Below are 23932 nucleotides of genomic sequence, written 5' to 3'. Positions count from 1 at the left end.
ATGAACTCACAATTTACAAAGGTAATGAACTCACAATTTACAAAGGTAATGAACTCCAGGTAGGTCTAGTCACAATCATGACAAGCTACAAAGGTATTTACAGATTACAGAGGTACGTAATGGGTCCAGGGACTGGGCCCCAAAGTTTTGATAGCTGAACTAGGTACAAAGGTAATGAGCTCACAAGTTACAAAGGTAATGAATCCTGTAAGAATGGTTCCGTTTTTACATGGGTACAATCATGAACAAATTTTGTGATGGGAGAAGTGTTAAATGAAGGTGTGATAGGAGAGGCATCAAGTGAAGGTGTGAGTGATAGGAGAGGCATCAAGTGAAGTTGTGAGTGATGGAAGAGGCGTCAAGTGAAGTTGTGAGTGATGGGAGAGGTGTCAAGTGAAGGTGTGAGTGATAGGAAAGGCATCAAGTGAAGTTGTGAGTGATGGGAGAGGCGTCAAGTGAAGTTGTGAGTGATGGGAGGTGTCAAGTGAAGGTGTGAGTGATAGGAGAGGCATCAAGTGAAGTTGTGAGTGATGGGAGAGGCGTCAAGTGAAGTTGTGAGTGATGGGAGAGGCGTCAAGTGAAGTTGTGAGTGGTATAAACCTTGGTAATAAATACCGACAAGTTGGTTTAGAAAGACACGTAAGCAAACACTATAACATATTTATTAGAAAACGTTTCGGTCCTGGGACCTTGATCAAGGTCCCAGGACCGAAACGTTTTCTAATAAATATGTTATAGTGTTTGCTTACGTGTCTTTCTAAACGAAGTTGTGAGTGATGGGAGAGGCGTCAAGTGAAGTTGTCAGTGATGGGAGAGGTGTCAAGTGGTGTGAGTGATGGGAGAGGTGTCAAGTGAAGGTGTGAGTGATAGGAGAGGCATCAAGTGAAGTTGTGAATGATGGGAGAGGTGTCAAGTGAAGTTGTGAGTGGATGGAGTGGGATGGAGTGGTAGCATTAGCAAATTCAATTGAGAGGGTAATCGATGACTTGTCTAGGAATTTAAACTGATAGATTATAGAGGTATGGGTGTTTATGGGAAACAATCAGGCTGCAGCATTAGGGTTAAAAACAGTAGTTATTACCGTGATACCTCAGGGATATGTTTAAAAGACAATATTCAAAATAAAGTTGCTAGTAATGGCAAATCAATTGATCAACAAACAAAGAGAGAGAGTAGAGGGCAACGAGTGACTTGCTCCCTAAAGGTTTACTATACAAATAGTAGGAGTCTAAGAAATAAGATAGATGCGCTAAAATTACTTGCAAGTGTAGGTAATATAGATATTATTGGTATAACAGAGACCTGGTTCAACCTGAAAGATAGAGAAATGCCTTCTGAATGCAACATACAGGGTTACAAACTATTCCACACTGATAGGGTCAACAGGAAGGGTGGTGGTGTGGCGATGTATGTCAGAGAAAATTTAAATTGTTGTCTTAGACATGATATAAGATTAGAAACATCGAACACAGAATCGGTTTGGCTACAGTTTCTCGAGGGATGTGACAAATTAATTCTGGGTGTGATTTATAGGCCCCCAAACCTTGATAGAGAGTGCAGTAAGCTGTTATGGGACGAAATTCATAAGGCATCTAGATATGAAAATGTTGTGATAATGGGAGATTTTAACTTTAGACAAATTGATTGGAACAATATGACAGGAAATCTTGAGTCTAGTGACTTTCTTGATACGGTTTATATTCAATTAAAGAGAGAAATAAAAAAAGGAATAAGAAAAGCAAAAAGGGATTATGAGGCTAAGGTCGCAAGGGATTCAAAGACTAACCCAAAAGAGTTCTTTCAGGTATACAGAAGTAAGATTAGGGACAAGATTGGCCCACTTAAGAGTAACTCTGGTCAGATCACTGACAGTGATAAGGATATGTGTGAAATACTAAATACATACTTCCTCTCAGTTTTCACCCAGGAAAATACTAGCGATATTCCTGAAATAATAGATTACGTAGAACAGGATGATAATAAACTATGTACGATAGCGGTAACTAGTGACATGGTCCTCAGACAAATAGAGAAACTAAAACCTAACAAATCCCCAGGTCCTGATGAACTGTTTGCAAGGGTGTTAAAGGAATGTAAAGAGGAACTTAGCATACCTTTGGCTAATCTTTTTAACATATCACTACAAACTGGCATAGTGCCTGATAAGTGGAAAATGGCAAATGTAATTCCTATTTACAAGGCAGGTAACAGGTCCTTGGCTTAGAACTATAGACCAATAAGCCTTACCTCCATAGTGGGAAAATTTATGGAATCAATAATTGCCGAAGCAATTCATAGCCATCTTGACAGGCACAGATTGATTAATGATTCTCAACACGGTTTTACTAAGGGGCGTTCCTGTCTTATGAATTTACTAACTTTTTTCACTAAGGGGTTTGAGGAGGTAGATCATGGTAATGAATATGATATTGTGTATATGGACTTCAGTAAGGCTTTCGATAGAGTTCCACACCAGAGGCTATTGAGGAAACTTAGGGCACACGGAATAGGAGGAGAAATTTTTTCCTGGGTAGAGGCATGGCTGACAAATTGACAGCAGAGAGTTTGCATAAATTGGGAGAAATCAGAATGGGGGCACATCACAAGCGATGTTCCTCAGGGGTCAGTGTTGGGCCCGTTATTGTTCACAATTTACATAAACAACATAGATGAGGGAATAAATAGCGACATAAGCAAATTTGCTGATGACACCAAAATAGGCCGTCCAATTCATTCTAATGAGGACATTAGAGCACTCCAGGATGATTTGAATAGACTGACGCAATGGTCGGAGAAGTGGCAGATGCAGTTTAATACTGACAAATGCAAAGTTCTAAATGTTGGACAGTTAAATAACCATGCCACATATAAACTAAATAATGTAGATCCTAATACTACCGATTGTGAAAAGGATTTAGGAGTTCTGGTTAGCAGTAATCTAAAACCAAGACAACAGTGCATTAGTGTTTGCAATAAAGCTAACAGAATTCTTGGCTTCATATCTAGAAGTATAAATAATAGAAGTCTTCAGGTTGTTCTTCAACTCTATATATCCTTGGTTAGGCCTCATTTAGACTATGCTGCTCAGTTCTGGTCACCGTATTACAGAATGGATATAAATCCTCTGGAAAACGTACAAGGAGGATGACAAAGATGATCCCATGTATCAGAAATCTTCCCTATGAGGATAGACTGAGGGTCCTGAATCTGCACTCTCTCGAAAGGCATAGAATTAGGGGGGATATGATCGAGGTGTTTAAATGGAAAACAGGAATAAATAAAGGGGATGTAAATAGCATGCTGAAAATTTCCAGCCAAGACAGGACTCGCAGCAGTGGTTTCAAGTTGGAAAAATTCAGATTCAGGAAGGATATAGGAAAGCACTGGTTTGGTAATAGAGTTGTGGATGAGTCGAACAAGCTCCCGAGTACAGTTATTGAGGCTAAAACATTGTGTAGTTTTAAAAATAGGTTAGATAAATACATGAGTGGGTGTGGGTGAGTGTGAGTTGGACCTGACTAGCTTTGCTGTTGGGTCTGGTACAGTGCTCCATCCTTGAGTGGGGATGACCAGACTGGGTGGGTCGTTGGGATAATCCGGGGGTTGGGCCATTGGTCTAATCCGGGGGTGGACATGGACCTGCTCCGCGTGGGTCAGTAGGCCTGTTGCAGTGTTCCTTCTTTATGTTCTTATGTTCTTGGAGCTTTACAATAATAATAATAATAAATCTTATTTCTCATAAAAACAGCAGCCCCTTTAAGGAGGTGCTTTGATGCTAATGAGGGGCTCTTGATCCAAGGAATTCGAATGATCCTCTCCCTTTTCTTGGATTACCTATTTGCATGGTCCTGACCCTTACGGATTTAGCGCTGCTCTCGTGAATCGAGAAATATCTAGATGAGACAGGGTACACATACAGCCCTCACCTACCTTGTCACCTGTCTGCAGATGTAACAACTGTGGTTCTCTGTCGCTTCGTGTTGCGGTTCCTTGTTATACGTCTCTGCTTCTTGCTATCTGCGGCTGTTTCTTGGTGTCTGCTGCTGTTTCCTTTCCTTCTGTCTGCGGCTGTTTCCTTTCCTTCTGTCTGCGGCTGTTTCCTTTCCGTCTGCGGCTGCTTCCTTTCCGTCTGCGGCTGTTTCTTGGGAAGGTTAGTTGTTTCTAGGAGGCTAGGGCTGTCCTGTGCTCGTCAGCGAGTTTTTCTCGCTACCTGCGACTGCTTCTTGTATCTCTTGAGGGTTGCACGAGTGCGACAATGTGAGAGGAGTGTGTGAATGCGCCTGTGTGTATGTGTGTGTGAGTGGGACAGAGCGCACACGAAGTATGGCGGTGGCAGCGAGACTTCTTGGTGGACACCTGTGTTGAGGAACCAGGTTGGTCCGCCCACAGGTGCCTCAACACGCGCCCACAGCCGAGTTCCAGCGCCCACGGTGCTGTGGGCGGCCAGTGGGTGTGTGGCATAACTGTGCTAACAACAACTGCTCTCAAAATACACACACCCACACACACCTTAAGGCAAGCAGATATCTTTTACCCAACACTTGCATACTTCCAGCAGATTCTGAGGTTTCTTAAACAAAAGCTATTTCCAGCAGGTACTTATTCTTACACTAAAGCTACCTCCAGTAAGTACTGTAGCTTCTTACACAAAAGCTACTTCCAGCAGATACTGTTGTTTCTTACAATAGAGCGGAAAAGTAATGTGAAGGACCTGGGTGTGGTAATGTCCGAAGACCTCACCTTCAAGGACCACAACAATGCCACTATCACATCTGCGAGGAAACTGATAGGATGGATAATGAAAACATTCAAGACAAGAGATGCTAAGCCAGTGATGATCCTTTTTAAATCACTTATTCTCTCTAGGATGGAATACTGCTGTACATTAACATTCCCATTCAAGGCAGGTCAAATTGCAGAACTAGAGAATGTACAGAGAACCTCTACTGCACGTATAAGTTCCATCAAACACCTTAACTACTGGGAGCGCCTGGAAGCACTTGACTCGTACTCACTAGAGCGCAGGTGAGAGAGATATATCATAATCTACACCTGGAAGATTCTGGAGGGACTGGTCTCTAATATGCACACAGCAATCACTCCATACGACAGCAAAAGATTTGGCAGGCGATGCAACATACCCGCAGTGAAAAGTAGGGGCGTCACAGGTACACTAAAAGAAAATGCAATAAGTGTCCGGAGCCCAAGACTGTTCAACAGCTTCCCACTAGCAATAAGGGGTATTACCGGAAGACCCCTGGTTGTCTTCAAGAGGGAGCTGGACAGATACCTAAAGACGGTGCCGGATCAGCCGGGCTGTGGTTCGTACACTGGATTGCGTGCGGCCAGCAGTAACAGCCTCGTTGATCAGGCCCTGATCCACCGGGAGGCCTGGTCGTGGACCGGGTCGCGGGGGCGTTGATCCCCGGAATGCCCTCCAGGTAGGTAGGTAGGTACACAAAAACCACTTCAAGCAGATACTGCAGTTTCTTACACAAAACCGGAGTGTATTCTTACATAGGAACGCAGTGTTTTCTGCAATGAATATGGCATTCCACAACACATTTTTCCAGGAATGCGACCCACAACAGTCGGCGAACACACACACACACACATTACTATTTTTGTTGCTTGGCGAGTAGGGACATCAGTGGTGTAAGGATACCCGTTTATATTTCTGTGTTGGAATGTCGAACCCGGGACTTAGTATAGAATGCGAAAAGGATTTGGGGGTTATGGTATGCAGCAACCTTAAACCGAGACAGCACTGCCTAAGCGTACGTTGAATACTCTTACCAGCGAGCTACGCGGCATCCTCGCATGGCACCAAAACACACACAGAAATGTGAACTCTAAGAAGCTGCTTTTTCCTGTCTTAGTGTGGTAAGTGGAACGCACTAGATGAAGTGGTAGAAACACATTAGAACAGAAGACAGAGAATGACAGTGAGGGAAGGAAAGAGAAGACTTAAGACAGAATACAGACTTGGAAGAGACTACAACTATAAATAAAAGATCTGAGAAACTAAGATTAAATATCACACCAGACATCTTGCCAGAGGACCACATTAACCCAGCAGCATCGGCGGTGAACATCAAAATGGTATACAATACCGACAGGTTGGTAGGTAAGAAACATAGGCAACTTTATCCCGAAACGTTTCGCCTACACAGTAGGCTTCTTCAGTTGAGTACAGAAAGTAGGCAGGAGCAGTAGACGTGTGAAGACGGTGTAATCAGTCCATCACCAGGCTGAGGGACTGACAACCTCAAATCTACGACTTCGAGGGTGATGGACTGATTACATCGTCTTCACACGTCTACTGCTCCTGCCTACTTTCTGTACTCGACTAAAGAAGCCTGCTGTGTAGACGAAACGTTTCGGAATAAAGTTGCCTAACTGTTGTCTATGTGTCTTACCTACAAGCATCGGCACAATATGTTAGCGCAGCCAACCAAAGGGATCGTAAATAGTCTTTCAGAACACTGCACAAGACATATGGAAAGATATTCATAGAATATACTGCACCAGCATGGAGGCCACACCTGGTGAGGTAAATACAAATACTCTTGAGAAATCCAAGACTAGGCGAGAGGCATACACCACGACAAATTAAAGAGCTCGGAGTAACGACCTGAGAAATGCGAATATTCAATTAAAACATGAAAAATACTCAGAGGAACTGACAGTGTGGATAAACACAAACTTTAACGCGCAATGTACGGGAGAATGAGGGTGGTAAGAGGAAATATTTGATAAAGTCTCTGCGCAGTTTCAGGAGAGGAAGCAAATAGGGTCCAAGAAGCTATTCTGTTATACTTTCTGATGTGCGTACTCACCTATTTGTGATTGCAGAAGTCGAGTCTCAACTCGACATACTAAAAGGCTAACACGAATGTCTTTTATAACTGAGATTCGACTCCCGGACACCTCGCACATAAAATTAGTCGCCTATCTATATGCAGAGGAAAAGAGACAACCCTTAATATGTCACTTCAATAGAAAGAGCAATATGGATTGGTGCAGGTGTTAGTCATGAGTGTAACATCCTGGGAACGTACAAGCTGCAGCAGCAGTAGGCGTGAGTGTTGAGGTAACACGCAAGATCCCGTGCCCGCAAGTATGCACGCAAGAGAGAGAGAGAGAGAGAGAGAGAGAGAGAGAGAGAGAGAGAGAGAGAGAGAGAGAGAGAGAGAGAGAGAGAGACAGAGAGAGAGAAAGAGAAAGAGAGAAAGAAAGAGAAAGAAAGAGAAAGAGAAAAAGAGAAAGAGAAAGAGAAAGAGAGAGAGAGAGAGAGAGAGAGAAAGAGAAAGAGAGAAAGAAAGAGAAAGAAAAAGAGAAAAAGAGAAAGAGAAAGAGAAAGAGAAAGAAAGAGAGAGAGAGAGAGAGAGAGAGAGAGAGAGAGAGAGAGAGAGAGAGAGAGAGAGAGAGAGAGAGAGAGAGAGAGAGAGAGAGAGAAAGAGAGGGAGAGAAAGAGAGGGAGAGAAAGAGAGGGAGAGAAAGAGAGAAAGAGAAAGAGAGAGAAAGAGAAAGAGAGAGAAAGAGAAAGAGAGAGAAAGAGAGAGACATTGCTGGCGCTTTCGACCGGGTGTGGCACCAGGGCCTTTTAGCAAAACTTCAAGCACTGGGAATTGCAGGCTCTACGCTATGTCTCCTCAGTGATTACCTTCATGGTAGATCTCTAAGTGTAGTCCTCAATGGAACGGAATCAGCAAGGCATCCTATTGGGGCAAGCGTTCCACAAGGAAGCGTGCTGGGTCTACTGTTATGGAATGTCTACTTCAACGACCTTCTTCATCTCATCCCAGAATCACATGCATATGCAGACGACTGTACACTGACATTCACTTATCCAAGAGAAGAAATGCCAGCTGCTCTAAGCTACATCAATCACCAGCTGAGAGCTATATCAGCTTGGGGAAATGGATGGCAAGTAACATTTGCACCTGAGAAAACGCAAATGATGATCGTCTCTAGGCACCATGATGGTAATGCTGGTGCAGTAGTAAGGATGAATGGGAGGATGTTGGCACCTGGAGAAGTTGATATCCTTGGGGTGAAATTTGACTCCAAACTAACCATGAAGAACCATGTTGTAAATCTTGCAAACAAGGCAGCCAGGAAGCTTACAGCACTTCGCCCTATCTCGCATCTGCTTGACAGTAGGGGTTGCAAGATCCTGTACGAGGCACAAGTACGCTCACACCTTGAGTATGCTCCACTTTCTTGGTTTGCCTGCCCCCCCTCTCATCTGCGACTGCTTGACAGAGTAGAGAACAGAGCAAGACGTCTCATCTCTCGCCTGGACCCATCCTGGATAGATCTGTCATTTCAGCAGAGCCTTCAACATAGGAGGGATGTGGGTGGCCTTACTGTTATGTACAAGGCCAATATTGTCAAAATACCACACTTGGATCCACTTCGAGGACAGCGTGAAACAAGCTTTTATGCCACAAGACGGGCAGAAAGCAGCAACTTCACTCTGGCTGTACCCTTCTCCAGAACATCACTCCATCTGAGATCATACATACCCAGGATGACTCGAGTATGGAACACATTCGTACAGCATAATGATGTCAACGAGATAAAGTCAGTTGATCAAATGAAAATGCTGGCCCACAGATGGCTCCAACTTCATCCTGTCCCGTACTTGTATGTCTCATAACAATAAAAATGCTTTCAAATGAGCTGATGTAGGTAACAGCTCTTAGCTTGCCAATAAAATTAGGAATCCTTAACCTGTAATATAGCTGTCAATAAAGCTAGGGATCCTTAACCTTGTCAAACCCTGTGTAAAAAAATAAAAAAAAACAGAAAAAAAAGAGAAAGAGAGAAAGAGAGAGAGAAAGAGAGGGAGAGAAAAAGAGAGGGTGAGAGAAAGAGAGGGAGAGAGAAAGAGAGGGAGAGAGAGAGGGAGACTCCCTTCTGCTACAACACAACTGTCAACATATTATAATTGTTGGTGACCTCAACCAGCACCTTATACAGAGGGACTTTGATGACCTTCTTGCAGTGTTTGACATGAGAAACTTTGTTGATTTCCCTACTCATATCTCTGGCTCCTCCCTTGACCCAGTAGTGAGTGATCTGGCAGAAGGCATAGTCACTTGTCAACCCCTCGGCTACGTTGGATCGTCTGACCACAAGGCTGTTTTTACCACACTTAAGATCCCAACAGAACGAGGTGAGGAGTCCACACGCACAACCTGGCTATGGGAAAGAGGTAATTGGCCAGCCCTTTGCTCTGAGCTCGCCACCACCGACTGGAATGCTCTTCTCCAGGGGGATGTTGACAACCAAGTGAAAGCCTTCACTGGACACATCCTTAATCTGCAACAAGAACACATTCCTCACCGGCAATATGTGACAAAGCCTACAGATCAGCCTTGGTTTGGCTTTCGTTGTAGAGAGGCTGCTACTGCTAAGTACAAAGCATGGCGAAGGTATAAGAGACATCCTACCACCTATAACAGGAACTTGCACATGCAAGCCTGTAGGCATATGGGTGATGTTCAAAAGTGGGCCATTACTAAATGGGAGGTGGACACTAAAAGAAAGTTAGCATCAGGTAGGGTAGGCTCCAAAACCTGGTGGTCCCTGGTCAAGGACAGACAAGGTTATCTGCCTGATGAACTTATTCCACCTCTAAATCGACAGGATGGGACCACCTCTACTAGTAGTCAAGAGAAGGCGGACCTCTTTGCTGAACACTTTGCTACCAAAATGCAAGTTCCTGATCCAGCAAGGAACCCTCCTTGGCTAGCTGCAAGAACTGTGTCAAAGCTGTCAGTGGTGACAATAAGGCAGGAGGAGGTGCATTTCCTTCTTAAATCACTTGACCAAGAAAAGGCTGTGGGCCCAGACAAGTTGAGCCCAAGATTGTTGAGAAGATGTGCAGACCAGCTAGCAGCACCTCTAACTCGCATCTTTCAGCACTGCCTAGTACAGTGTAAATGGCCCTCTCCATGGAAAGAGGCAAATGTAGTCCCTGTTCACAAAAAGAAGAGCAGAGCAGAAATCAGCAACTACAGACCAGTGTCACTCCTGTCAATCACTGGTAAGATCCTTGAGACAATAATCTCAAGACAAATGACAGATTTTTTTGACTACCACTCACTACTTTGTGATCGTCAATATGGCTTCAGGAAAGGTTACTCTGCTGCTGATCTGTTGTTAAACCTCTCCACTAAGTGGCACCAGTCACTGGATGAATCCAAAGTCAGCTGTGTGGTAGCACTGGACATTGCTGGCGCTTTCGACCGGGTGTGGCACCAGGGCCTCTTAGCAAAACTTCAAGCACTGGGAATTGCAGGCTCTACGCTATGTCTCCTCAGTGATTACCTTCATGGTAGATCTCTAAGTGTAGTCCTCAATGGAACGGAATCAGCAAGGCATCCTATTGGGGCAAGCGTTCCACAAGGAAGTGTGCTGGGTCCACTGTTATGGAATGTCTACTTCAACGACCTTCTTCATCTCATCCCAGAATCACATGCATATGCAGACGACTGTACACTGACATTCACTTATCCAAGAGAAGAAATGCCAGCTGCTCTAAGCTACATCAATCACCAGCTGAGAGCTATATCAGCTTGGGGAAATAGATGGCAAGTAACATTTGCACCTGAAAAAACGCAAATGATGTTCGTCTCTAGGCACCATGATGGTAATGCTGGCGCAGTAGTAAGGATGAATGGGACGATGTTGGCACCTGGAGAAGAAGTTGATATCCTTGGGGTGAAATTTGACTCCAAACTAACCATGAAGAACCATGTTGTAAATCTTGCAAACAAGGCAGCCAGGAAGCTTACAGCACTTCGCCGTATCTCGCATCTGCTTGACAGCAGGGGTTGCAAGATCCTGTACGAGGCACAAGTACGCTCACACCTTGAGTATGCTCCACTTTCTTGGTTTGCCTGCCCCCCCTCTCATCTGCGACTGCTTGACAGAGTAGAGAACAGAGCAAGACGTCTCATCTCTCGCCTGGACCCATCCTGGATAGATCTGTCATTTCAGCAGAGCCTTCAACATAGGAGGGATGTGGGTGGCCTTACTGTTATGTACAAGGCCAATATTGTCAAAATACCACACTTGGATCCACTTCGAGGACAGCGTGAAACAAGCTTTTATGCCACAAGACGGGCAGAAAGCAGCAACTTCACTCTGGCTGTACCCTTCTCCAGAACATCACTCCATCTGAGATCATACATACCCAGGATGACTCGAGTATGGAACACATTCGTACAGCATAATGATGTCAACGAGATAACGTCAGTTGATCAAATGAAAATGCTGGCCCACAGATGGCTCCAACTTCATCCTGTTCCCTACTTGTATGTCTCATAACAAAAATGCTTTCAAATGAGCTGATGTAGGTAACAGCTCTTAGCTTGCCAATAAAGTTAGGAATCCTTAACCTGTAAATAGCTGTCAATAAAGCTAGGGATCCTTAACCTTGTCAAACCCTGTGTAAAAAAAAAAAAAAAAAAAAAAAAAAAAAAAAAAGAGAGAGAGAGAGAGAGAGAGAGTTTTGGAAGAGAGAATCGTACTGTATTCATCAGAGCACCAGATACTTAAGAATAAACAAGGAGTAAATTTCATCTGCGCGGCCCAGCTTTTGAGTAGAAATAAGACTGATTGTAAGCTGATTATTGTGACGGGGGATGAGAATGCGCTCATTCAGGCAGGAGATACCAGTAGCGATCGGTGTGGATATTGGCTCCTGGTTGTACTCTCCTTACAATAAAGCAAGGCGTGACTATCAACTGCGTCAGGGGATAACGGAGAAAGTATTCTAACACCACGTCTACAGAGTAATTACAATCACTTTACTAAGTCGCCACCTCCGACGAGATATAGTGCTCGGTCATCGAAATAATGGAAGGATTTGGATGTGCTTCTAATACATTACAGTTGGCCCTCTCAAAGATCTTTTTACTTCAATCACTTTTGTCCTAGCTCATATTTTATTTGTGAATATTTAAAGGTGAGTCCGGTCATTATTCCCACTCACAAAGGTAGAATATACCGACAATATATAAATAAGACGCACAATATCAGGAAGGAGAGCGCCACTAACGAGACTAACGAAAGTAATCAATATGGGCTATGGCATTTTATTGTGGAGACGTTTCGTCCACTGGGAGTTGTATCAATTCACACGAATGGGTACAATCCCTGTGGGCGAAACGTCTTCACAACTGAGGCTTAACATAAGAACATAAGAACGAAGGAACACTGCAGCAGGCCTACTGGCCCATGCGAGGCAGGTCCAAGTCTCCTACCGGCTTAAGCCAATGCACCCAACCTAGTCAGGTCAGGTCACCTTGACTTAAGGGAGGAACACGGCAACCGTCCTGGTAGCACAAGCTAATCAGGTCCAACTCACACCCACCCACACCCACTCATGTATTTATCCAACCTATTTTTAAAGCTACACAACGTTCTGGCCTCTATAACTGTACTTGGGAGTTTGTTCCACTCATCCACAACTCTATTACCAAACCAGTACTTTCCTACATCCTTCCTGAATCTGAATTTTTCTAACTTAAAACCATTGCTGCGAGTCCTGTCTAGGCTAGATATTTTCAGCACACTATTTACATCCCCTTTATTTATTCCTGTCTTCCATTTATACACCTCAATCATATCCCCCCTAATTCTACGTCTTTCTAGAGAGTGAAGATTCAGGGCCCTTAGTCTATCCTCATAGGGAAGGTTTCTGATACATGGGATCAACTTTGTCATCCTCCTTTGTACATTTTCCAGAGCATTTATATCCATTCTGTAATACGGTGACCAAAACTGTGCAGCATAATCTAAATGAGGCCTAACCAAGGATGTATAGAGTTGAAGAACAACCTGAGGACTCCTATTATTTATGCTTCTTGATATAAAGCCAAGGATTCTATTAGCTTTATTGCGAACACTTATGCACTGTTGTCTTGGTTTCAGATTACTGCTAACCAGAACTCCTAAATCTTTTTCGCAATCCGTAATATTAAGATCTACATTATTTAGTTTATATGTGGCATGGTTATTGTCCTGTCCAACATTTAGAACTTTGCATTTGTCTATATTAAACTGCATCTGCCACCTCTCCGACCACTGCATCAGTCTACTCAAATCTTCCTGGAGTGCTCTAATGTCCTCGTCAGAATGAATTCGACGGCCTATTTTGGTGTCATCGGCAAACTTGCTGATGTCGCTCTTTATGCCCTCATCTATGTCGTTTATGTATATTGTGAACAGCAGGGGGCCCAACACTGACCCCTGTGGAACACCGCTCGTGACGCTTCCCCACTCTGATTTCTCCCCATTTATGCAAACTCTCTGCTGCCTGTTTGTCAACCATGCCTCTATCCAGGAAAAAATTTCTCCTCCTATTCCATGTGCCTTAATTTTCCTCAATAGTCTCTGATGTGGGACCCTGTCAAAAGCCTTACTGAAGTCCATGTACACAATATCATATTCATTACCATGATCTACCTCCTCAAATACCTTAGTGAAAAAAGTTAACAAATTCGTAAGGCAGGAACGCCCCTTTGTAAAACCATGCTGAGATTCGTTGATTAATTTATGCTTTTCAAGGTGGCTACGAACTGCCTCGGCAATTATTGATTCCATAAATTTTCCCACTATGGAGGTTAAGCTTATTGGTCTATAGTTTGAAGCTAAGGACCTGTCACCTGCTTTGAAAATAGGTATCACATTGCCAGTTTGTAGTGATATGTTGAAAAGATTAGCCAAAGGTTTGCTAAGCTCCTCTTTACATTCCTTTAGAACCCTTGCATACAGTTCATCAGGGCCTGGGGATTTGTTAGGTTTTAATTTATCTATTTGCCTAAGGACCATGTCACTTGTGACCCTAATCGTGCACAGTTTATTATCGTCCTGTTCCACAGAATTTATTATTTCTGGAATATCGCTGGTATCCTCCTGTGTAAAAACTGAGAGGAAGTATGTGTTAAAACTTCTACACATTTCCTTATCACTGTCAGTGAGCTGACCCGAGGAACTTTTGAGTGGGCCTATCTTGTCCCTGATCTTACTTCTGTATACCTGAAAGAATCCTTTTGGGCTAGTCTTTAACCTGCACTGTGTGCCTATTTACAAGGGTTTTACAGCCCTGAGGTGGTTTGAGTTGTGAAAGGAAGGAATTACTGGAGACGAGGATTTTGTAAGGTGCAAAATTAACATCACATTTGGTGTGCTAGGTTAGTTTTGTGCTGAAATCTTAATGTGGATATATAATACAGTCATATATAATGCAGTCACATAACACAGTCATATATAATGCTGTCATATATAAACACAGTTATATATAAAACAGTCATACGGAGCTTTTTAAAGATCCGGCAATATTAACATAGACGACTTTTTCTTTTAGAAGAAGTCCCCCTGCCCCCCCCCAAAAAATAATATATATATATATATATATATATATATATATATATATATATATATATATATATATATATATATATATAAAACCTTGAAGTAACACGTCGGGAACTCAAACCTGGAACCTTGAATGAAGACATCGAGACCTACAACTCTCAATCCTAAAGAAATACTCAGGGAACTGCAAGAAGTACAGCCTCGAAGGAATATTTCGAGATCTACAACCTCGAAGGAACACCTGGAGAACTACAACCTTGAACCCTGAAGAAACACTTCGAGAACTACAATCCTGAACCTTGAAGGAACACTTCGAGACCTACAATTATACCCTTAACTCTTGAATTAAGGCAAGAGAACTATGATCTGCTCTTGAAAGAACCACCGAGAGAACTATAATTTTGATTCCCCAAGAAACATAACAAAAAAGGAGCTACGATCTTGACTCCTGCAAGATTATAATAATCCAATTAAGCGCTAAACCTTGAAGAAACACACTAAGAGTACTACGATCTTGAATCGTGAAGGAACACAGGACGTTAGCCCTTAATTACAACAAGAACAACTTTGGTGACTGACCTTGAAGACAACAACGTAGTGACTGACCTTGAAGACAACAACGTAGTAAGGTGAGTGACCTTGAAGACTAAGAGGGTAGAGAGGTGATTGATCTTGAAGACGACAACAACAACGTAGTGAGGTGACTGACCTTGGGCCTTGGAGGGAAAGAGAGCCATGTTGGCTAGGATGCGAGGCAGGAGGGTAGAGGGAATAATGTTGGTGTTGCTGCCCACCACTGCTCGCACCTCCTCACGCAGAGACCTGTAATAAACACACCTTAATAAGCTCTACCATCACTCCTCTCTCTCTTCCTATGTTATGTAAACGACATGTCCATCAGTGTCAAGTGCAAACTCCTACTGTATGCGGATGACAGTGCTCTGTTAGTGTTAAGTAAAGATCCACAAGATATAGTTAATATAACAACACTTTAACTGGAGTCCTGCAGCATATGGTTAGTAGACAACAAACTACCCTTACACCTCGGGAAAACCGAAGCCATACTCTTTGGCACGAAACAAACTGAGAAGGGTAAATAATTTTAATGTCCGGTGTAATGGGGAACCCGTCACTTCAGTTCCCTCAGTAAAATATCTAGGAATCCCCTTTGACCCATGCATGTCAGGAGAACTTATAGGAAACAGTGTAGTAAAGAAAGCGAATGCCAGACTGAAGTTCCTCTACAGACATGCACAGTGTCTATCTCGCAGGATCCTTTGTATAGCACTTATACAATGTCATATGAACTACGCTTGCTCTTCATGGTACTCTGCCTTGACAAAAAAAAAAAAAAAAAATTGACAGACTGCAAATCACCCAGAACAAAATAGTAAGATTCATCCTGGACCTGGGACCAAGAGAGCATGTGGGCCAGGGTGAATTACAACAATTGGATATGCTGAATGTTGAAGACAGAGTAAAACAATTGAAGTTAAATCAAGTTTATAAAATTGCTCACAGTGTCCAGATTATCTTGCTGCCAATTTTGTAAAGGTTGGGAACTAAAGCAATCATACTACTAGGGGGAGAGTACACAACTTTGTAGTACCCACAGTCAGTGGCCTGGCTTCAAACACCTTTTATTGTGGATAAATTAGACACATATGCAACTCTTGGGTATCTTTATTGAGGAAACGTTTCGCCACACAGTGGCTTCATCAGTCCATACGTAGGACCTCTCCTGCCATACGGTTTATAAGCTGCTTCTCCGCTGATATGCCGTATTCTATTCAAGATTGATGGACTGAACACATCGACTCAAGGTTGAGGGACTGATTACCTCATTCTCCTCCTGTTCTTCAAGTTTCTCCTACGTATGGACTGATGAAGCCACTGTGTGGCGAAACGTTTCCTCAATAAAGATACCCAAGAGTTGCATATGTGTCTAATTTATCAACATGTCGGTTCTCTGAACCATTCATCTATAAACCTTTCAGTCACAGCATGAACCAGTTCAAGAAGAGAGCCAAAAGGTACCTAATGAATATAGCGACAAAAAGGGAGAAGAATGATTTTTATTTTTTAGCTAACACACATGTAAATATAAATAACTCGCTTTATTCCTAGTATTATCTCCTTTATAGTAAAATAATAAGGTATTAAAAGGACCCCGATGGAGATAAGTCACTTTGAGGTTTTTGGGTTATCTCAGGTTCTCTACACATATGCTGTTATGTATGATAATCTATGTAACTGTATTTGTGTATACTTGAATAAACTTACTCTCTCAACCCCCTCCCCCCACACACACACAGTAGCGGGGAGCAGAAAGGCGAGGGTGAGAAGCAGAGATTCGACCACTGCAGACACAGACGCGTACACACTCAATACGGACAATAAATTCCTCCGTCAATCCTATCAATATTACAAGAAAAACTAAGCGCTAAACCCACAAGGGTCACAGAGCGCTAAAATCCTCTCAATGAAGACAGCGTAATTCAACATTTCAATAAGTACTAATACATTTGTAAGTGAAAGCAATAGTAATATAATAATTTAGTTATTTTTAATTATCACCAGCGAGTTTCAAAACATGACTCACGAAATTGTAATGACACGATTGCAAACAAACCATACCACGGGCGGGATTTGAACCCGCGGTCAGAGTCTCAAAACTCCGGACCGTCGCGTTAGCCACTGGACCAGCTAGCCACAATAAGATTCGTCCAACTGGGTATATTTCTACACCATAGGAAGGTTTGCAATCGTGTCATTACGATTTCGTGAGTTATGTTGACGGTAGTGAAGGGACTTGAGCTAGAGTTCGTCACGGCCACGCTAGCTGGAGATTCGTCTGTAAAAACTTGCATTTGTGGTCACAGTGGTGCCTATGCTAACCTTCCTATGGTGTAGAAATATACCTAGTTGGACGAATCTTATTGTGGCTAGCTGATCCAGTGGCTAACGCGACGGGCTGGAGTTTTGAGACTCTGACCGCGGGTTCAAATCCCGCCCGTGGTATGGTTTGTTTCAGAGAGAGAGAGAGAGAGAGAGAGAGAGAGAGAGAGAGAGAGAGAGAGAGAGAGAGAGAGAGAGAGAGAGAGAGAGAGAGAGAGAGAGAGAGAGAGAGAAATTTATGTCTGCAAGCTGAGAATAAACCTTTAAAATACAAGCGATAAATACAAGTGTGTCCAGAACATTATTTCCAAGTGTCATAATATCGATTTACGAGGCACGTATCTCTCTTCCTAAACACTAGCGTGTTGCCGTTCAGTGGCTGGATATAAATATTCTTGTTGTGTTCCTTGCTGTCCTCGTCACAAGGCATATACATAAACATTGTAATTACAAATCCTTCCCGCACAATGTACCTTCAGAAAAAAATGATTTACGATTATTATAATGTGGATGGCTTAAGTGAATTGTTTGTTTTGTTGCTCTTACAGTTACGGTCAGTATCTCATAGTGCCTCTCACCTATGTTTTCTTGCTAGATTTGTTAACTCCTGATTAAAACACCTGTAAACCCATCACATAAAAATATCATACACGTGTATGTATATGTATAAATATGTGTATGTGTGTGTGTACTCACCTATTTGTACTCACCTATTTGTGGTTGCAGGGGTCGAGTCTTAGCTCCTGGCCCCGCCTCTTCACCGGTTGCTACTGGGCCCTCTCTCTCCCCGCTCCATGAGCTTTATCAAACCTCGTCTTAAAACTGTGTATGGTTCTTGCCTCCACTACGTCATTTTCTAGGCTATTCCACTGCCTTACAACTCTATGTGTGTGTGTGTGTGTGAGTTACCATTTTGTCCCAGGCACAAGTCGATTAGACACTAGGTCTGTTGCATATGCATGCGGGGGTGAGAGGAAAAACTCAAAATGTACCTCCTTGGATGCTGGCTGCTTTGGACCAAACGCCTAGCGTGGATGGGCGCCAAAGTATTGTCCAGTGTGGGACGGTGGGTAAAGTACTCTGTACCTTGTTTCAATCCTAGGTTCGAGTCTCCTTCGGCCAGAGATTAGTGTTTATATACATACACTTTACAAGCACGTATACAAAAGCGCACAAACACCAGAATGAATAGATACTATTAACATGTTTGTGGATGATATCAAAGCACATTATGCAAAGTAGGAAATAAAAATGACTGTAAAAATTTACGAGAGGATTTAGATAAAATGAACACACGGGATAATATATATATATATATATATATATATATATATATATATATATATATATATATATATATATGATGGAATTTAATGAAGATCAAGGCTACGCGGAAAATAGACCAGAGTGAAAGAAAGCCCCATAAAGCCCACTCACGTTCAGCCACTCCACGAGGTGTAAAGGTTTGCAACAAAGTAAGTCCCGGAAGTGAACTAAATAAACTACACAAAGAGATCAAAGGGGCTGACCCAGACGACCTTCGAAGCAAGAACAATCGGAGAAACGTGATCACTACAAGAAGAGAATGTGACAGAACAGAGGCTGAGTGACATGAGAGGCATCAGGGTGAGGAGGTATAGATGGAAGCTAACAAAACAAAGAAGTCACAGGGATGTTAGATAATACTCCCTGTGTGTTATTTTCAGGGTCGTAAATAACTGGAACAAGTTGCCCGAGGAAGTGTTAAAGAGAAATTTCATACACAGTTTCAAGAATAAAAATGACAGAGTTCAACAGACCAGGTTAGAAAGCGAAGCCAGAGCCGAAACGCTACTTTCGCAACCCCAAATTGGTGACTACAATTAAGCGAACGCATACACAGAGAAGAGGTGGGGACAGGAGCTGTGACTCGACCTCTGCAACCACATATATGAGTGTTCACATATTAGTACAAACACACACACACCTGGTTATCTCAAGATCAGAGGGCTGTAGTGCATACGTTAGTCTACGTGCTGCTAGCACCAAAAGCTTGACTGATCAGTTAATCAACCAGAACGGGTCTGGGACCATGATGCAGGACCATGACCCCCAGGGATCAGCAACAGGTAAATCACTAACAAATCTTCAACTTGTTACCAGCAAGAAGAACATTACCAAAAATATGGAAAACGGAGTGTGTACCTCCATCATTATTATTATTTTAATTTCCATAGGGAAGCGTTAAACCCTAAGGACCACACAGCGTCTGGGGAATAGGAAAAACTCAGCTTTGATCCGAGGAAGAGGGTAGCTCTAATTCCTCACATCAAGAGCCCTTTCTCCCGCATCAAGGCACAGTGTACTCAAGAAAGGAAAGAGACGTAGATTTCAATTAGCATGAATCCCTGACAGACAAGAATAATAATTATGATAATCTGAAGAGAAATGGTGTAGTGCCATTCATACAATATGCCTTCATTCAGGGAGGGAGAGAGAGAGAGAGAGAGAGAGAGAGAGAGAGAGAGAGAGAGAGAGAGAGAGAGAGAGAGAGAGAGAGAGAGAGAGAGAGAGAGAGAGAGAGAGAGGAGAATAAACCAATAAAATACATCTTTACTTAATAGCCACAAAGAAGGAATAAACCAAAACAACACAAGATACCCTAATGAAATAACCCACCGGTGATAAACCAAAATTATATAGATATCCTCATCAAATGCCCCAGAGAGGGCATAAACCAAGATTGTACAAGATATACTCATTAAATGCCCCACACAGAGGCTAAACAAAGAGCCTACAAAAGTCCCACCATAAAAGTCCCCACCAACACTCATATATACCACAAGTATGCTAAGTATAACAAAGTGAATAATGGCCTGGAGACAACAGAGTTGAGAGCCGCACATGTATTCAACTTTCAACACTTGCCCTCAGTTACAGCGTCTAGTCTACCCCTCTGTTCATTCATACCTTCCCCTGACCCTCAGTCATCAAGGTATACGTCTCTGTTCATTCATACTTACCCCTCACCCTCAGTCATCAAGGTCTACTCTGTTCATTCATACCTTCCCCTCAGTCATAAAGGCCTACTCTGTTCATTCATACCTTCCCCTCAGTCATCAAGGCCTACTCTGTTCATTCATACCTTCCCCTCAGCCATCAAGGTCTACTCTGTTCATTCACATTTTCCCCTCACCCTCAGCCATCAAGGTATGTGTCTTTGTTCATTCATATTTTCCCTTCACTTTCAGTCATCGAGGTATGTTTCAATTTTCATTTACATCTTCCCTTCACCCTCAATCAAGGCCTAGTCCTGTGTTCACTCACACCTTCCCTCACCCTCAATCATCAAGGTCAATTTATCTCTTCAATCACACCTACTCACCTAACAAAAGCGTATGTGGTCTGCATAAAACATGTCCTCTAAGAAAGCTTTAAAAAACTAAGACATTAAAAGACCAGAAAAAACCTTAGAGAACGAGTGAGATGAAGTGAAACAGCCCGCCCCCGCCCCCACTTGTAACGATCATCTACTGCTACACCTCATCTCACTCTACTGTGTAAGACCATCTAAAGATTAAGACATGTGCAACAGCTGGGTATCTTTACTGATGAAACGTTTCGCCTACACAATAGGCTTCATCGTTCCATGGCCTGGAACGATATAGTTCCAGACCATGAAGCTAAACTCTTCTCCAAGCTGAGGGACTGACCACCTCAAATACTTTTTCTCCATGGCTGATGGACTGATTACATCATCTTTATTTCATTACTACTGCTCCCTTTGTATTTGACTGAAGAAGCCTACTGTGTAGGCGAAACGTTTCATCAATAAATATACCCAACTGTTGCACGTATCTTAATCTTCAACATGTTGGTATTTTACACCATTTTCAACAAGACATCATCTTCTTGCCTGTGCTTAAGATTCATCAACATTAACATCACCTTACTGAACATCAACATCTAAACTGAGGGACTGATTACCTCATCTTCCGCTGTCTTCCGAAGTGGCTTGAAAAATCCCCACTGAAATCAAAATAAAGGTACCCAGGTGTTGCAGCATGTTTCTGATTTCTCACCAGGTCGCTGAACTGCTCAAAAACAAAAACATAAATGTCGCAACAAATACGACACTAAAACACTCATATAAAACTGGTTACGGTGAACAGTATTTAAAGAAACGTTAAACCCTGGTGCGTCATTCAGGAAACGGAAGAGACTCGATTCTCCTGCCTGCTAATTCCGTCGTGGTCTCTCCTCACATCAAACCGAAGAGAAACTCAACCCACATACAAGCCTCAGATTTGGTTTAAAAAAAGGCTATAAATATTTGTTTACATATTTAGAATAAAAATAAAAATTATGCTGAAGTACTGGTCTCCTAGTTACATGAAGTCAAAATATCAGACATGTTTAAGTCCACTCTGTGTCAGGATCGAGTTTTTACCAGCCCTTGTGCTAAATGACCCACGCACTTGTTGCTTCATATAATAATAAACAATACTACTACTACTAATAATAAACAATACTACTACTACTAATAATAAACAATACTACTACTAATAATAATAAACAATACTACTACTAATAATAATATACAATACTACTACTAATAATAATATACAATACTACTACTAATAATAATATACAATACTACTAATAATAATATACAATACTACTACTACTAATAATAATATACAATACTACTACTAATAATAATAACAATATACAATACTACTAATAATAATATACAATACTACTATTAATAATAATAATAATATACAATACTACTATTAATAATAATAATATACAATACTACTACTACTACTACTATACAATACTACTACTACTACTACTATACAATACTACTACTACTACTACTATACAATACTACTACTACTACTATACAATACTACTACTACTACTACTATACAATACTACTACTACTACTATACAATACTACTACTACTACTACTATACAATACTACTAATAACAATAATATACAATACTACTACTAATAATAATAAACAATACTACTATTAATAATAATATACAATACTACTACTACTAATAATAATAATAAACAATACTACTACTACTAATAATAATAATATACAATACTACTACTACTAATAATATACAATACTACTACTAATAATAATATACAATACTACTACTACTAATAATAATAATAAACAATACTACTACTACTAATAATAATAATATACAATACTACTACTAATAATAATATACAATACTACTACTAATAATAATATACAATACTACTACTAATAATAATATACAATACTACTACTACTAATAATAATATACAATACTACTACTACTACTAATAATATACAATACTACTACTACTAATAATATACAATATTACTACTACTACTACTAATAAACAATACTACTACTACTAATAATAATATACAATACTACTACTACTAATAATATACAATACTACTACTACTACTAATAATAATATACAATACTACTACTACTACTAATAATATACAATACTACTACTACTAATAATAAACAATACTACTACTACTAATAACAATAATACACAATACTACTACTAATAATAATATACAATACTGCTACTACTACTAATAATAATAAACAATACTACTACTACTACTAATAATAATATACAATACTACTACTACTAATAATAAACAATACTACTACTACTAATAATAATATACAATACGACTACTAAAAAAATCGATACCATGCCTAACCCTTCTAGGGTAGGGTAGGTGCCTGAGCCAGAACTTGTAGCTCACAAGACTGTCATTCCCATTAGCCCCCCTTGGGGCGGGGATGGCAGACCAGAGAGGCCTAGCTCGTGGCTAGGCCTGGGGACAGTTGGTCCCAAAGATGAGGAGGTACTTGTGCCTCCTCCCATGGGAGACTTAGGTCTCAGACACTCCCTAAAGAGGGAGCCAAGGCCGGGCCACCACTTGGCAAAGGCCCGGGCCGGGAGAATGCCGGCTAATCTTTAATAATAATACTAATAATAATAATACTAATAATAATAATACTACTACTACTACTACTAATAATAATAATAATAATAATAATAATAATAATATACAATACTACTACTACTACTAAACAATACTACTACTAATAATAATATACAATACTACTACTACTAATAATAATATACAATACTACTACTAATAATAATATACAATACTACTACTAATAATAATATACAATACTACTACTAATAATAATATACAATACTACTACTAATAATAATATACAATACTACTACTACTAATAACAATACTACTACTAATAATAATATACAATACTACTACTACTACTACTAAACAATACTACTACTACTACTAAACAATACTACTACTAATAATAATAATAATATACAATACTACTAATAATAATATACAATACTACTACTAATAATAATATACAAAACTACTACTACTACTAATAAACAATACTACTACTACTACTAATAATAATATACAATACTACTACTAATAATAATATACAATACTACTACTAATAATAATATACAATACTACTACTACTACTACTACTAAACAATACTACTACTACTACTAAACAATACTACTACTACTAATAATAATAATATACAATACTACT

General features: G+C 40.9%; 1 protein-coding gene across 3 annotated transcripts in view; it reads right to left on the bottom strand.

The window, feature by feature from the left end:
* The window catches only part of raw, a 318621-nt gene that overhangs the window by 249377 nt on the left and 45312 nt on the right, over positions 1–23932 (bottom strand). For 2 of the 3 annotated variants that reach the window (XM_070085138.1, XM_070085143.1), the window contains one exon: positions 15107–15219. The exons of the other annotated variant lie outside the window; for it this stretch is intronic. In XM_070085138.1, coding sequence (XP_069941239.1) covers positions 15107–15219 — 113 coding nt within the window. The remainder of the gene's footprint in view (positions 1–15106; positions 15220–23932) is intronic. 3 annotated transcript variants of the gene reach the window in all.

The sequence above is a fragment of the Cherax quadricarinatus genome, chromosome 1 (assembly GCF_038502225.1).
Source record: "Cherax quadricarinatus isolate ZL_2023a chromosome 1, ASM3850222v1, whole genome shotgun sequence".
In the NCBI taxonomy this organism is placed as follows: Eukaryota; Metazoa; Arthropoda; class Malacostraca; order Decapoda; family Parastacidae; genus Cherax; species Cherax quadricarinatus.
The sequence above is the reverse complement of the archived record's forward strand: the minus strand, read 5'-3'. Positions and strand labels throughout refer to the sequence as shown.